The sequence below is a fragment of the Leopardus geoffroyi genome, chromosome C1 (genome assembly GCF_018350155.1).
Source record: "Leopardus geoffroyi isolate Oge1 chromosome C1, O.geoffroyi_Oge1_pat1.0, whole genome shotgun sequence".
Lineage (NCBI taxonomy): Eukaryota > Metazoa > Chordata > Mammalia > Carnivora > Felidae > Leopardus > Leopardus geoffroyi.
This window is the reverse complement of record NC_059328.1, coordinates 6,990,698-7,005,786: the sequence shown is the minus strand read 5'-3', so window position 1 is coordinate 7,005,786 and position 15,089 is coordinate 6,990,698. Positions and strand designations below refer to the sequence as shown.

The 15,089-nt window shown below is 56.3% G+C and overlaps 1 protein-coding gene across 3 annotated transcripts in view; it reads left to right on the top strand.

Moving 5' to 3' along the window:
* CTNNBIP1 (catenin beta interacting protein 1) overlaps positions 1–15,089 on the top strand; it is a 52,453-nt gene that overhangs the window by 18,982 nt on the left and 18,382 nt on the right. Inside the window, exons 2-5 of one of the 3 annotated variants that reach the window (XM_045482082.1) lie at positions 4,809–5,019; positions 5,153–5,237; positions 10,304–10,422; positions 11,010–11,100. In XM_045482082.1, the coding sequence (XP_045338038.1) occupies positions 10,327–10,422; positions 11,010–11,100 (187 nt within the window). In that variant the 5' untranslated portion in view covers positions 4,809–5,019; positions 5,153–5,237; positions 10,304–10,326. Of the gene's footprint in view, positions 1–1,942; positions 5,020–5,152; positions 5,238–10,303; positions 10,423–11,009; positions 11,101–15,089 lie in introns of those variants that run through there. The other 2 variants (XM_045482081.1, XM_045482083.1) reach the window with 2 other exon arrangements.

Below are 15,089 nucleotides of genomic sequence, written 5' to 3'. Positions count from 1 at the left end.
CACAGCCAAAGGGGAGGTGCGGCCGGCATCTGGTGGATAGGGCCCAGGGATGCTGCTAGGTGTCCCACGATGCACCGGACAGCCCTCACAACAAAGAATTCCAGAATCTCGATAGCGTCAAGGTTGGGAGGCTCTGCTCTAAAGCATCCCTGGTGATTCAGGGCAGCATGTGGGACATGGAGGTGGGGTGTTGCACCACCCCCCCCTCCCCACCCCGTAGCTCTTTGCACCGTCATTCCTTTGAGCCCGCTGGAGGCCAATGGGTGAACCGGGAGGGAAGGGGGAGGAAAGGAAGCTGGGTATTTTAAACTTTTGAATTCTTGCTGTTTAGTCTTCTTCCCACCCCCCGTTCTCTAACAAAGATATCACTCACTAGGATGCCCGGTGGCTCAGTCGGTTGAGGGTGTGACTCTGGATTTTGGCTCAGGTCATGATCTCACGGGTCAGGGGATCGAGCCCCTTCTCTCTCTCTCCCTCTCCGCCGCTCCCGTGCTCGCTCTCTTTTTCTCTGTCTCTCAAAATAAATAAATAAGCTTGACAAAAATCACTTACGTCGTGTATACCACCTTACGTGTTTATTGAGTATCTGCCGTGCACCGGGTATGGTGCCTTGCGCTCTATGTGTCCTCTCATTTTCACAGCCAGCCTGTGAGGCAGGTACCATTATCATCCCATTCTACAGATAGAGAAACTGAGGCTTATTGATGGGAAGGCTCTAAACTGTCTGAAATTCAGCCCCTGGTCCTTTCCCAAAACTCCTCCACCTGTGTCTCCCCATCTTACTGGACAGGGGCCCCCAGGCCTGGGAGTCCCCACCCGGTGCCCGCCCCCACTGCGTGCCTCTCCCGCCGGCCCTCCTGATGTCCTGCCCACTCCTGTTGCCTGGATCCCCGCCGTGGCCTCGCCCTGCTTCCACCCTCACAGCCTCTTCTGCGTGTCTGAGTCGGACCCAAGTCAGATGGGGCCATGCCTCTAACTCACTGCCATACTTACAGGTCAAGGGCAGGTTTTCCAGAGGCCTCCTCTGTCCTAGTAATCCGCTGCACTGCGCCCCTCACGTGCGTTCCTTTCCCGTGGCCCTCCTTGCTGTTCCTGCAGCACACCCTACCCCGGGGCCTCCGTCCAGCTCTGCTCTGGGCTCCCACGGCTCACTCGGTCGCCTTGTCCAGGCTCTGCTCAGGAAGGCCCACCTGGCCACCCCACGCTCCTGGTCCCCTCCCCCAGCTCCGTTTTTTTTTTTTTTTTTAATCTATTTTAGCACCTGTCGGTCACCTTCTGTTCGCACTGTATTATTTCCCGTTGATTTGATTTTTATTTTGTTTTGCCTGCTCTCCTCTCTCACCAGACTACGTAGGGATTTTTGACTGTATTTTCACTGATCTATCCCAATGCATACTTACTAGGTGCTCCACACACTTGTTGATTGAGTGACTCCCCCGCCCCGCCCCCTGCCCCCCCCCTCCCCCCCAGCCGCTGGGCAGGAAGCTCAGTCGGCAGGATGCTAATTCTTCACCTTCGGGCACAATGCCCCTCCGTCCAGGGCACAGTGTCTCTCAGGGCAGTCGGTCACCACGTTGTGGCCGTTTCTCCAGAACACTGCAGATGGTCACTTTGGTAGCAGCTTTATCTACAGGATGGCCTGCTCTACTCCGCAGCAGCCGGGGCCTTCTCCGCGGCCCGGCCCGTGGAGGCCAGGCCTCAGGCCTTGGCCGGCTCACCTCCCACGCCCCTTCCTGCAGCCACAGGGGCGTCCGCGCTCTCGCACGGCTCCCATCCTGCAGTTCCGCCTGTGCCCACGCCGCCCATCCTCGCTGTCCCTTCTGTCACCCCCTGGCCCAAGCCCCCGCTCTCTCCTGGTCCAGCTCGACCCTGGCCTCTCTTCCCGCGGCAGCCACACTGTCTCGTGAAACTCAGACTCTTACCTGAGCCCCCGCTGCTTGACCGCCTCTCCTCACCCCTCGCGGGACCCACCCACGTGGTCCAGTCCCAGCCCACCTTGACACCTCTCACCCGACACCTTCTCTCTCCGGGTTTTTTAAAGACCAAGTCTTTTCCTGCTTCGGGACCTTTACGTGTGCGTGGCCCCCCACCCAGCTCCTCCTCGCCGTTCAGGTGCCAGCTCAGGGGTCACTTCCTCGGCTGCCTCCCCTCCTGCCTAGGTCAGGCTCCCAGATGCACGTCCTCGAGGCACCTTGCCGTTGACCCGTTGTGCCGTTTACCTGGGTATGGCTTAAGATCCGCCTCCTCCTCACTCACTTGCCACAAGCAGGTCACAGCTCTTGTGTTCACCTGTGTGTCTTCAGTGCCTAGCACAGGGCCTGGCATATAGTAGATGCTCAATAATTGCTCAGAGACCATCCCGGTGCCTTCAGTGCCCTTCTCCTTCCTCTCCACCAGCAAACTCCTGTTCATCCTTCGAGACCCAGCTCCAGTTTCCTCTCCCTGGTGCTCTTGGCAGCCGGTCCCCGCTCCTGTGTGTTGTCACAGAGCTTTGCACCTCCCTTACTCTGCACTTACTACCCCGGGTCGAGCCCTGGGTCTTTTTCTGGCGCTCCTGAGCTGCGCGGAGGGCAGTGCTGGGCACGGTATATCACCGGCAGTTGGCACTCTGGACGTGTTTGGGTCTTGGCCTGATGCACCTCTTTGGCTCGTTGTTGTTTACTGTTTGTGTCGTTTTCCGTCGGCTTTGTGTAGTGTGAGTTCCTCAGCCACTCGGTCACTTCCTGGAAGGCAGGCTCAGTGTCACGGCCCCACTTTTTGCGTCTCCTATTCCAGGAGCCTGACACGGGGCTGTGCACACCTAGAAGGGTTTTAGTAAACCCTCCTTTTTATTTAATTTAATTATCTTATTTATTGAAAAGTTTTTTTAATATTTATTTTTGAGAAAGAGAGAGAGAGACAGAGCGCGAGCCGGGGAGAGAGGGAGGGAGACACAGAATCCGAAACAGGCTCCAGGCTCTGAGCTGTCAGCACAGACCCTGACGTGGGGCTCGAACCCACGAACCGCGAGATCATGACCTGAGCCGAAGTCGGAAGCTTAACCGACTGAGCCACCCAGGTGCCCCTTATTTTTTATTTTAGAGAGAGAAAGCAGGGGAGGGGGCAGAGGGAGAGGGAGAGAGAATCTTAGGCAGAGCATGGAGCCCACCCGACACGGGGCTCAATCCCATGACCCTGGGATTGCGACCTGAACCAAAATCAAGAGTTGGACTCTCGACAGACTGAGCTACCCAGGCACCCCAGTGAATCCTTCTTGAGTCTATGTCATATCTACATTTATTTATTTACTATTATTTTTAAATGTCGTGTCTGCTTAAGTTTGTAGGGGCCTTGGCAGTTTTGGGAGGCACCTTGACATCTTTTTTCTCATTCTGGAACATCTTGATAATTTGTGGGACCCCGTGCAGGGCCCCTTGTTCAAAAAGTAGTGAGCATTTCAAGACTGTGATAGCAGAGGTTTAGACCAAGGGTGGGGCTTCTAGGCCTCAGCTCATGAAGCCGGCCCTGATCTCGTTGTACCCAACGAGGGAAGATACGGTAGATAGAGCCCATGATTTCCTTTTTACAGATGGCAAAATGAAGGGCCCAAAGGGCAGGGACCAACCTCAGCTGTGCAGCTGATCGGAAACAGTTCTGCTCCTGGAGCACGCTGACTGTCTTATCCTGGCTCAGGGGCCCCCACAACTTTGAGCCTCAGTTTCCTCCTCTGTAAAATGGGGGCATCGACCTGATCATAAAATGGCAGCTAGAACAGCTGGCATGGCGGTGAATCCCTGGACGGTCCCATCGGGAACATCACCTCAGCTTGTGGATGCCTTTCCCCTAAAGTCACAGATACAAAGCTCTTCTCTGCTTCTGGGAAGGGCCCGAGTCCTACAGATAGTAGGAGGCTAATTGGCTTTTGTGGTAGTTGAAGAAATTAAAGCCCTCAGGAGTGGAAGAAGGCTGTCTTCTCATCTCTTTTTGAAGGAATGTGGGCACTTGGGTGGAAGTTTCCCCAGGGAGCCTTGGTATTTCGATGCTTTGATATCTAGAGGAACGAAAGAGAATTAATCGCTATAGATGCCCGTTCCCGCAGGCGTAGTCTGAGGGTGGAGGGAGTGGCAGGAGTGGGTGACGGGTCCTCCATCCGAGGGCCATTGCTGGTTGAAGAGAGACCCAGACTAGAGGCCAGAGGTTTGAGCAGCATCTACCTGTAGGGGAGGCTTTGGAAATCTCACTTTCTCTGGAAAACATGTTTTCTTCAGCCCCTTGGGCTAGTGAGCATCTCTCTTTGCTGAAAGACAGTGGAAGAGGGGTCTCGCTGCTCCCCGAGGTCCTGCACCTCCCTTACAACAGGTTGCTCCAAGTGTTGGCCTCAGATCTCTGTCCTCACAGCGGGGCTGAAAGCTGGGGGTCCGCCTGTAACCAGGGACTCCGAGGTCAGTGCGCACAGCACAGGAGGTGACCGGGCCGGAGCGGCCGGGCACCACTCCCCAGTGCCCCCACCTGCCTCTGGCCGTGCTCCTGCCAGGGGAACCTGCAAAGGGCCCGAACCGTGAGGTTGTGTGTCAGGGGGCAAAAGAGGAGAGGGAGAAGGCAGCGTTCTTTGATTCCTGCAAGAGGTGTGTTTGGGGCCAGTAGACCTGTGGCCAGGCGCTAGGTTGTAAATGACCCGCAACTGTGTTTTATGTTGTGTGGGGGGTGAGTTTATGTTCACACATGCAACTACAGGTGCTCGCCGAGCACAGGACAGACGTAAATGCGTGTCCGAGCACAGAGCAGGTGGAGCCCGGGCTGTTTGGTGGGTGGGACGCCTTCTCGTGCAGGTTCAGGACTTGCCCATCAGCTGCCCTGGAGTGACTCACCCCGGTGACAACGTCTCTGAGCACAGCTCTCAGTTGGACTTGGTGACTAACCCAAGGAAGGAGGGTGCGTGGTGACCTGCTTCAGCCGGAAATGACAGGCGGGCATTAGCTGCGCTCAGCACCTTATCCCAGAGCCGTTGGTGCGGGTTCCCTGGGCCGGCCAGACACACAGGTATTTCTGGACTGCGACAGAACCCGTTGCCATGCGCTTCCTGCCAGTGCCGGGTCCCCATCGGCGTGGGGCGTGGGCGCCCGCTTCGGGCCCTCCCGGCTCCTCCCGTGACCCGTGTTCTGTGTTTCCACAGGGCCGCACCTGCCTATTTCTCCCCGGCCACAGCCCGCCCTGCGCAGTTGAGCAGCTGTTTGCCTGAAGTTAATTTCCAGAGGCAGGTAAGGACCCCAGGGGAGGGGCTTCTGGTAACCGGCCCTAGAGCAGTGCTGGCTGGGGAGCAGGTCTCGGGGCGGGCTTGGGAGCTCATCTCGCTTCCTTCCCCGCAGTGCCCGATCCTGGCTCATTTCTGCAGCCCGTGTGGGTTCTTCCCGTCAGGGCTGTGCTACCGCTCTGGCTCTGTCGCTTAGGCTGAGATGTGTGCAGTCTCTGAATTAATGTCGTGTGTTAAGTTCTGGGAATCACGCAACGATACATTGTAATTGTATGCAATGTGAACATTGTATAAATGTAAATGTACATTTTTTAAATGCAAGCACTTAAAATATATCGCAATTTTTTTTTAAAGTTTATTTATTTTGAGAGAGACAGAGGGAGCACGAGTCGGGGAGGGGCAGAGAGAGGGAGACAGAGACTCTCAAGCAGGTTCCGCCCTGTCAGCGCAGAGCCGACGCGGGGCTCGAACTCACGATATGGTGAGATCGTGACCTGAGCTGAAACCAAGAGTCGGATGCTTAACCGACTGAGCCACCCAGGCGCCTCAAAATGTACCACAACCTAAAAAACAAAATGGGTTGAACGAAAGGCAAGTGCTGGAACCCATGGAGCAGAGGTGGCTTGTGTGGGTCAGGGACGCTCTTGCTGGCTGGCCCAGCCTGAGGTTACCCACTATTCTCCAGGCAGGTGTAAGACCACCCCAGGTATAAATGTATATTCCAGTTTTATAAATGTGGGTGTTCAAACAGCACGAGCTGCAAGTTTATAAATAAAAATGAGTGCAGGTGGCTGTGTTTGTATCGAGGGCCACACATGCCTGTCAAAGGGAGGCCCGCTCTCAAAGCTGTTTATCAGAACGGGTCTGACTGCTGCACAGAACCCTCAGCCCTCCTGCTCTGGGACTCCTCCTGCACCACGACCCACCTCAAGTGCCGGCAGCCGCTTCACAGCTGGAGACCGTGTGCAGCCAGAGGTCAGGTCCTTGCAGAGCAGGGCAGGAGCGAGCTGTCTTACGTGTGACCTCCATGTCTCCCACAGAATGCAGTGTTGCCTAAGCCACGGGCCACATTTGTCACTTCGTATGGATCCCTCCCAGTGGCTGGGAGCCCCTGCCCCACTGTCCTCTCCCTGTCAGACTCCTTTCAACCGAGATGCGGGCTCCGCACCAACAGGAACGTGCAGGGTGTGGTGGGGAATGTGTCTGTGCGTCTGCACCTTGGTGTCTGAATTGCATTTGTGCCCATCAGCTGTGATTTTCTGGAATCGTACCCACTTTTCACATAACCGTGGATACCTGCAGCATAATCTATGGCCACAGGCCTGCGCCCTCACCATTCATTTGGGGAGTTGATGGTTTCCTGTGTCTTTCCATTTTCCATTTTCTGGCCCCTCTATGCTTCTCCCTAGTCAGCTTCCATAATGGGAGTGTCTTAGGGGAGGGAGCAGGTCTGTCTCTGACTTGGGCGGTTGACACTGAGACATTTTCTCAGGATTCAGAATGGAAGTATCAGCGCTGTAGACGATGGGACACCTACAGAGCTAGCTGGGAGGCCATTAGGGAGAAGCATCATTACTTTTGCCTCTCACCGCTGAGGACTGAATAATTACTGTGTCTAAATTAGTTGCGGTTTAGACTCACGTGATTCAAACACATTTTAATGGAGACCAGTTCTTCATCCCTACAGGGGAGCATAAGAATTTTCAGATGAAATTAATCTGATACTTGTCAGATCAGTGATGAAAATTTAAGAGCGTGTTTGCTTGGATAGGCACCAGACCCAAACACCCTTTAATACACTTGTAGCATATCAGTGACTGAAATGGATGTGTTTTGGGACTGATTATGATTTACTCTCTTCTTTTTTTTTTTTTTTTAATTTTTTAAAAATGTTTATTTGTTTTTGAGAGAGAGTGGGAGAGACAGAGCATGAGCAGGGGAGGGGCAGAGTGAGAAGGAGACACAGAATCCGAAGCAGGCTCCAGGCTCCGAGCCGCCAGCAAAGAGCCCGGCGCGGGGCTCGAACTCACAAACTGCGAGATCACGACCTGAGCCGAAGCCGGACGCTTAACTGACTGAGCCCCCCAGGCGCCCCTGATTTTCTCTCTTCAATTATTAATTTTCTTCACATTGCCACCTCTGATGCAGTTTCTGTTTAGGACGGAACCACGTAAACCAGTCGTGACGTTCTAGTCTGTTAGGATTGCAGGGTGCTTGTGGCTACATTCCGCCCTAGATCCAGCCCTGGGCGCATTCCGCTTGTGCAGCGGCCCGGCAGAATCAGCTCAATAGTAGAGCTCAAAGAATACCAGAAAACCAGAATTTGGGGAAACGACAACGGTCTTCCCCAAAGCAAGAAGAGGCTTTGCCAGGGAAGCGTGCTGAATTGGGAGTAGCCTGGCCCCAGAGACCCATTCAGGCCCCACCGACACCCCGGGCCCACGACTAGGTGGTGTACCCCCCCCCCCTCCCAGTAATCATAATATGAATGTGGGAGGTCCCCCAGACAGCGGGGCTGCCGTGGCAGAAGACCGCGGAATGGGATTGATCTGTACAAGATGCAAGGGGTAGGATTGTTGGACAGAGCAAAATTCTGTAAAAACAGACGGTGTAAATTGATTCACTCAAGCTCATGGTCACGCTCACACTGATCCACTCCTGTGGGTTCTGAGGCTGCATCTCTGTTGGTAGAAGCTTGGCCCGTCAGGAAAGGACAGTGAGGAAGGGGTTCCCAGTCACTGGGCAGCCAGGACCCCTACGTCCTGGAATGCTCAGCAAAACCAGATACATATCCTTGCCTCGGCAGAACTGGCCCCGGAGTGATGGATAGATCTTGCTCTGGGACCTGGGACTGGGGTGTGGTTTGTGACCTAGGGTCGCAGTAAGAGCTGGAACCAAATGGGCCTGTTGGGGAGTCAGGGTGGGGGTAGGCGCAGAAACTCCCCGGAATTCTGGTTCTTTTGTACACGGTGACACCTAGTGGCTGGTCCCTGTACTTCAATGCTGTCTTTCACAAGGAGAGAGCAAACTGACCACTAGTCCTTGGACACAGGACGGAGGTGGGAGACTTTCACTCCCCGAAGCCCTGACTCCCCGCTTGAAAGCTCTGTGGAGTGTTTCAGAAGTCCTCTGGGGAGCACCGTGGCCCAAGGCACTCCACTTGCTCGAATGGAAGTCCTTTGTCAAGGCTCAGTTTGGTTGTGCAGACTGGATTGGGTACTTTGGTCTGTTTCCACACGGTGACGTTTGGCCCTAAATCAGCGTGGGTATTAGAGAGAGAGGGAAACTTGCACACCACGGGCTGTCTCGGTTTTTCCGTTCAGCCAACTGGGTGGTGTCTCTTAAGTGCACGCTAGGCACGGTGCTGAGCTGTGGAGGACGGGCTGAGCTAGGCGGGCCCTGGCCTTCAAGTCCGGCAGGGGAGAGACAATAAGCAAGTACTCCAGCAGGGCACTTCCAGAAAATGGGAACGAGCCCGGGCTATGTGACCGAGTGGGTGTAGGGGGTGTGGGACGCAGAACCTGCTTCAGCTATGCTGTCAGGGAAGGTTCCCGGGGAAGGCGTCTTTAAGCAAGTTGAAGCGTGAAAATAAGCCAGTCCAGGCTCAGGGGACACCCAGTGCAAAGCCTGCTGGGGGAAAGAGCCTCTTGGCATGTTCTAGAAATAGCCTGGGGTCAGGAAGGCAGAGTGTGAAGGGAGGCATGAGCAGAAGCAGGCCTCATGAGCACTCTGGGGAAGTGAAAAGGGGTCAGTGTGAGAAGCAGTCATGTCCCAGACCCGGGCTCCCATCAGAGACCCACCTGACATGGCTTACCCCTCTTTCCTGGTTACCAGCGCTCACTGGGCTCTTTTCTGAGCCCAGAGGGGGCGGCAGGTAGGTACACAGTACAATGGGTTGTCTGGGGCTTCAGTGGGGAGAGGAAGGCCCCAGAAGGAGACCTGCTGCATCAAGTATACAGCCACTCCTTTAGCCCCAGCCTGCCAGCTTTTGAGCCTGTTGTGTGGACTTTTAGGACCAGAGCCCCTGGTAGCTTATGGGGACTGGACACTTGACAGGGACCTCCAGGGAGGCTGCTGCCCAGGACTCTGGCACATTTCTGAGTCTGCCCTTTGCCCGGAGAGCAGGACTGCCTGGGAGAGCCTGCTGGTCCAGGGCTTGCTGGCCCCCGAGGATGGGCGGCGTGAGGAGTGTCCTTGGCTCGCGAGCCAGGCTCCCTGGGTCCCCCGAGAGCAGCTCCTTGGCAGCGGGGCTGCTGAGGCTCCACCCCCACCAGCTGCTGCGTTATTTCTGACTCATCCAGGAGTTACAAGCCTGTAACCCAAACCCCTCCACGCCTGGCTTCCTCTCTGCCGGCTCCTCCTAGAGTGAGGAGACCCTGGGACGGCTCTCCTGGGACCTCTCTGCAGGTTGGGTCCCTGCTGTACCCAGACACAGCTGCTGCCCTCAGGAGCTGCCCTCTGACAGGTGGGGTGGGCGTGCGCGTGATGGCAGCGAGCTCAGGTGGGCGTCTGTGCCCCACCGCCCAGGCCCGCCTGTCCCCATCGAGGGACTCCTTGGAGCCCGGCCCAGGAGCTGGCCTCTTGGATTCGTCAGGGGCTTCTGCTGAGGGGGCTGCCCAGGCCTTGGGGCTCAGTACTGATCTCATGGTTTCTCCAGCCAGAGGCGCCAGCTGGCTGCTTCTGGTCGTGTCACTTTTGCTCCTTCTGGAAGTTGCATGCTTGGAAAACCTGGGACACTTAGGGCTTCATTCAGCACATCCCCTGTGGCTGATAGCAGGGCTCTTGCTGGGGGGGTGGCTGGAAGGTCGAGCTGGCCAGAAGTCTGGGTCAGCTTAGACTCCCTGGGCCTGACAGCTCCTCGCAGAGGGTGCTGGCCGCCAGCTAGCTGCTCAGTCTGGCTGCCTGGGGCCGGTGGGGGTGAGGGAGGAACAGGCAACTCGCCACCTGCTCTGGGCTCTCAGAAGCGAGACCCTGCAGCACTGTGGGCTGCCTGACCACTCCTGCCCAGCACCCAGTCTGTGTCTGGTGGGTCTCGTCCCGAAGCCCGCTTCAGTGCTTCTCCTCACTCCGCAGGAGTCCCCAGGGCTGGCCAGGGAATGAACCGCGAGGGGGCTCCCGGGAAGAGTCCGGAGGACATGTACATTCAGCAGAAGGTCCGAGTGCTGCTCATGCTGAGGAAGATGGGATCAAATGTGAGTGCCTTTGGGGTGCCAAGCAACGGGTCCTGCAGGGAGGGTGCTGCCGTGGGCAGAGCAGAGGGCCTATAGCCATGTCCTGTGGCAGCTGTGGTCTGCGGAGGGGGATGCTGGGCTTGTGGTTTGGCTCTGTGGCTGATTCATGCCACCGAGAGCCCTTCCTGTCCAGCTCCAGGGGTACCGCTGGGACAGTCTTCCCATCCCTGTGCTGAGCCTGGGCCAGGTGGGTGTGAGCCCTAAAGGCCCTGACCTTCCCGCCCTCCCGTCTCCCTGGGAGGTGTCCAAGGGGCGCTGGGCAGGAGGGGCACTGAGAGGGCAGCACTGTTCAGAAAGAAAGGGATGGGCTCCCCGGGCAGGGCCTGGGCTTCCTCCTGGCCCCGTGCTGCACTGGAACCCAGTCTCAGATCTGATCCGAGTGGCAAGGCCTGTGGGCCCATGGACCAAGTTTGGGGTGGGGTCAGAGGGTGCTCGCTCTGGAACTGAAGGGTCAAGAGTCAGGAACAGGGGCCCAGGGATTACAGGAGCAGGTACCTTCTGGGAGCCGGTGTGCACTGCCTCTCACAGTGGCTGTCTCACCCTTGCAGCTGACGGCCAGCGAGGAGGAGTTTCTGCGCACCTACGCGGGGGTGGTCAACAGCCAGCTCAGCCAGCTGCCCCAGCACTCCATCGACCAGGGTGAGTCCCGGCCAGAGCGCCCCGCCATGCCCTTCCCAGAGGTGCCTAGTTGGGTTTTCTGGAGAAAACTTAGCTCCTGGGGCAGACAAGGGAGGGCGGCTGCCTCCCGTCCCCAGAGCCGAGTTCCAGGCCTGGACCCATCTCCTTCCCGGGGTGGGAGCCGAGGACCCAATCAGGTAATGGTGGGAGCCCTTTCTAGGCCTGGGGGAGGCAAGAAATGGAGATGTCCGGGGCCTCTGGTTTTTGCATTTCCTCAGCTTTTGGCTTGACCCCTGCCCACCCAGCACCCTGTCCAGGGAGAGCGTGAAACCAGCCTCACCTGCTAGGACCTGCCCTAGGCACCGGTTATGCAGGGAGCTGGTGTGTTCCTGGCTGCACCCAGGCGGGAGGCCCCGATGGCTCTGAGTGCCCGAGGTGTCCATCTGCCTGAGGGAGCTCTTTCTTTTCTGGGTGCCCTCACCCGATTGTAATAATGGGAGTGGGGAACATTTAAGTATTTATTGTCCAGCAGGCACATGGTGAATGCTGGATACACATAGTTTCGTTTTATCGTGGGCAGCTACTGGTTGTATTACTTGCACTTAACGGGCAAGGAAATGGGTTCGGAAGCCCATAAGTGGTCGCCCTGGTCTTACAGCCAGTCTCCAGAGGGCTCAGGATGCAAACTTGTCACTGCCCGCCCTGGAGCGGCAGGAGGCTGCTGAGTGCTTGTGGGTTCTGTCGTCTGGAAGGCTTGCCCGACCCCGTAGCCCACGGCATCCTGACCAGCACTTCCATCTCGTCCTTTCCTTTTATTTTTTCGCTTAGTTGGAAATATTTGCCATAAAATTGTGTGGTCTGTGGGGTGTCAGATGTGAGCTGGCTCCCGGCAGCAGGGCGACAAGGGGCGTGTGCTGACCTGTGGGGCTGAGGAGGAGAGCAGGTGTAGCACGCAAGGCCGCCTGTCTCGAAGCAGTCCCTGCTCTCCTGGATATCATAGGCCTCAGCTCTGGCGCAGGGCCCAGTTCTCCAGCTCTGACGCCGGGTGTCACCTGGCCTGTGCACCCAACTCAGCAGAAACGTACAGGGCGTCCCAGTAGCTCGGGCAGCAAATTGGGACAGCCACTCGCTGAGCACAACCTGCCTGGGCCACATTCGTGCCACAGCCTGCTGTATACCGACGGTTAGGGGCGGGGTCTGCCCTTCCTGGGGTTTGGCTTCTGGGAGGGATCCTTTCTTTTTTTTCTTTTCTTTTATCATATAAATATACAAATATATATATATATATTTATATATATATAATTTATTTAAGTAATCTGAAATCTCTACACCCACCATGGGGCTCGAACTCATGACACTGGGGTCGAGAGTCACACGCTCTTCCGACTAGGCCAGAAGGGAGACATCCTTTGTTATCCACAGCTGATCTGGGTTTCTAGCACGTTTCCCCCTTCCCCCCCAGGCTCTTGAACCATATCTCCCTGAAACCCTCAGGCTTCTGGGTTCCTAGGACATCACATTTTCTCCCACCCCAGTTTTAGGTCACTGAATCAACCAGAATTTGGGCTGGTGATAAGAATGCCTCTAGTAAAATGCTGTTAATGGAAAGAATCATAATAAGTTATAGAACTGTATGTCAATGTAGAAAACAACCCCCCGACACACACACACTCACACGTGTACGTGTGTAGGAAAAAAAGCTGAAAGAACATATACCAGGCTGTTAATAGAGAATTTTGATGTGGGTAGAACTGTCTACATAAAGGACTTTAACTTTCCAAGTCACACATTTTCGTAAGACTAATGTTTTAACATTGCACGTACGTTTCTTCTGTAAAATGGGGAAGTTTTTTTTTTTTTTTAATGTTTTTATTTTTATTTTTGAAGGAGAGAGAGACAGAGCATGAGCGGGGGAGGAGCAGAGAGAGGGGGAGACAGAATTCGAAGCAGGCTCCAGGCTGTAAGCTGTCAGCACAGAGCCCAACATGGGGCTCGAACTCATGAACTGTGAGATCATGACCTGAGCCGAAGTCAGACGCTTCACCGACTGAGCCACCCGGGCGCCCCAAAACGGGGAAGTTTCTACAAAGCATTAAGAGAACCCTCCATCTTGCCTAGCTAAGCCAGCACTTGAGAATAAAAATGAACTCTGTGGAGTTAAGCCCATGGTGACCTCACGTGCCCTAAAGCATCTGGGCCATCAGGAGCGAACTGTGGCCTGTGAGGGTGACCCCAGAATCCGGGCCCTCCTCGGTGAGGGGTGTCCACGGGACAGCCAGGCAGGCCTCAGATACATCTCCCAGGGAACAGGCTGCTGAAGCTGTAACGGGACCCAGAGGAGGGTCTCTGGGGATGCTGGTGGCTGGGGTGGCTCTCTGCTGTTGGGGTTCCCTGCATGCTGCCCCAGGTCCCCGCGGTTACCTCCGAGCTGAACCAAACAGGAAAGCACACGCTGCAGAAAGTCCTGAGGATTCCCGTGGCCTGTGTAAGAGGAGGGTGGGCAGCAGTGCCGGAAGAGCATCATGTATTTTGTGCCCCTAAGGACCCCGCACACAAATGCACAACAAAACAGTTCTCGGCAGTCTCTCCCGCTGTGGGGGCACAACCCTGAGAGCAGGACCCTGCATGTCTGCCCACACCGTGGGGCCAAACGGGCCTTGGCTAAAATTCTAGCCTGCCCACCTCATCTGTTGGCAGGGCCAACCTCAGCTGGCGCCGCAGGGATGCCGCTTTCAGGGGCCCAGGTGCTGTCCAAGTGGCAAAAGCCCTGGATCACTGCTTCCAGTGCCTGGGATCCCAGCATAAAAGACCCCTCAAAGGCCTGGGAGCAGTCAGGGTGGTGGGGGAGACAGTCGGACAGAAATCTGGTGTGAGCCCTTCCTGCCACGAGGTGGCGCTGTGTCTCAGCAGATGCCCAGCGCTCTCCTCCGCAGAGAGCAAAGTCTCCTTCAGCTCCCCTCTGGGGGCCTCGGACCAAAGGGACAGAGCTCTGCATTGGTCCACTATCTTTAGACTCGCACACGCTTCCCCTCTGGGGCTGGAGGGGTCTGGTACTGGGGGCACTGCTTGCCTTCCCTGGCCCCAGAGACAAGAGTGGGCCGGGCATCCCTAGCCCCACGCCCGGGCCTCCCGCCTCCCTGGTCTTCCCCTGGTGAACATGTGTGCAGGATCTGCCGGGCCCTCACTGGTGCCAGAGACCGTGCTGTGTGGGCCTGGCGGGCCTCTGCTGGTCTGAGACCACTCACGACAGCCTCCTCCTGGAAGCCCTCCTTCCCTTCCCCCGTCCTCTGTGATACACCTGTCTGTCTTTCTGTCTCTCCGTCCCCCCAGGCCCTACTTCTGCCCCCTCTGCTCACCGCCCCTGAGCGCTCCTTTTCTCACACCACCCTGGTGCCCTCGACATTCTGCCCTCCTCTCTGTCACACCTCCCCCTGGGGGTCTCACATGCTCTGGTCAACGCCCTCCAAACACACACCCTCAGCCCAGACCCTCTCCTGACCCCCCAGAACTTTACATGCAACTCCCTACTGACCGTCTGGCCACAGACAACCCACGCTCAGATCCAGATTCACACTTGGCCCACCGAATCTATTCTTCTACCTGTATTCTCGGTCGTGATGGATGTATCACCAAAACTCCATGGCCCTGGGGACTCCTCTTCGAAGACCCAAGTATCTAGCAAATTATCAAGTCCTTGTGATTGTCTGGCCTTAAGGCTCCTCAAATCTGCCCTGTCTTCTCCGTCTTGGTTTGAACCCTCGTTTTGTTCAGAGCACATATTCATTTTTGTCTTGATCGCTGCAAACAGTTCCTGGCATCTTGACTCCTCACCTTGTCCCTCCAGTGTACTTCCCACCCCTGGCTCAGCAGGTCTTGTCCCGACTTAAAATGCTGCCTTGTGGATGACGTCCAGCCCGCTAGCATGATGAGCGGGACTCCCTGACACTTGACCTCACGCACCGGAAACAGCCAGAGCCAATGGCTTTCAGCTTCTGTCTCAGGCTGGTGTT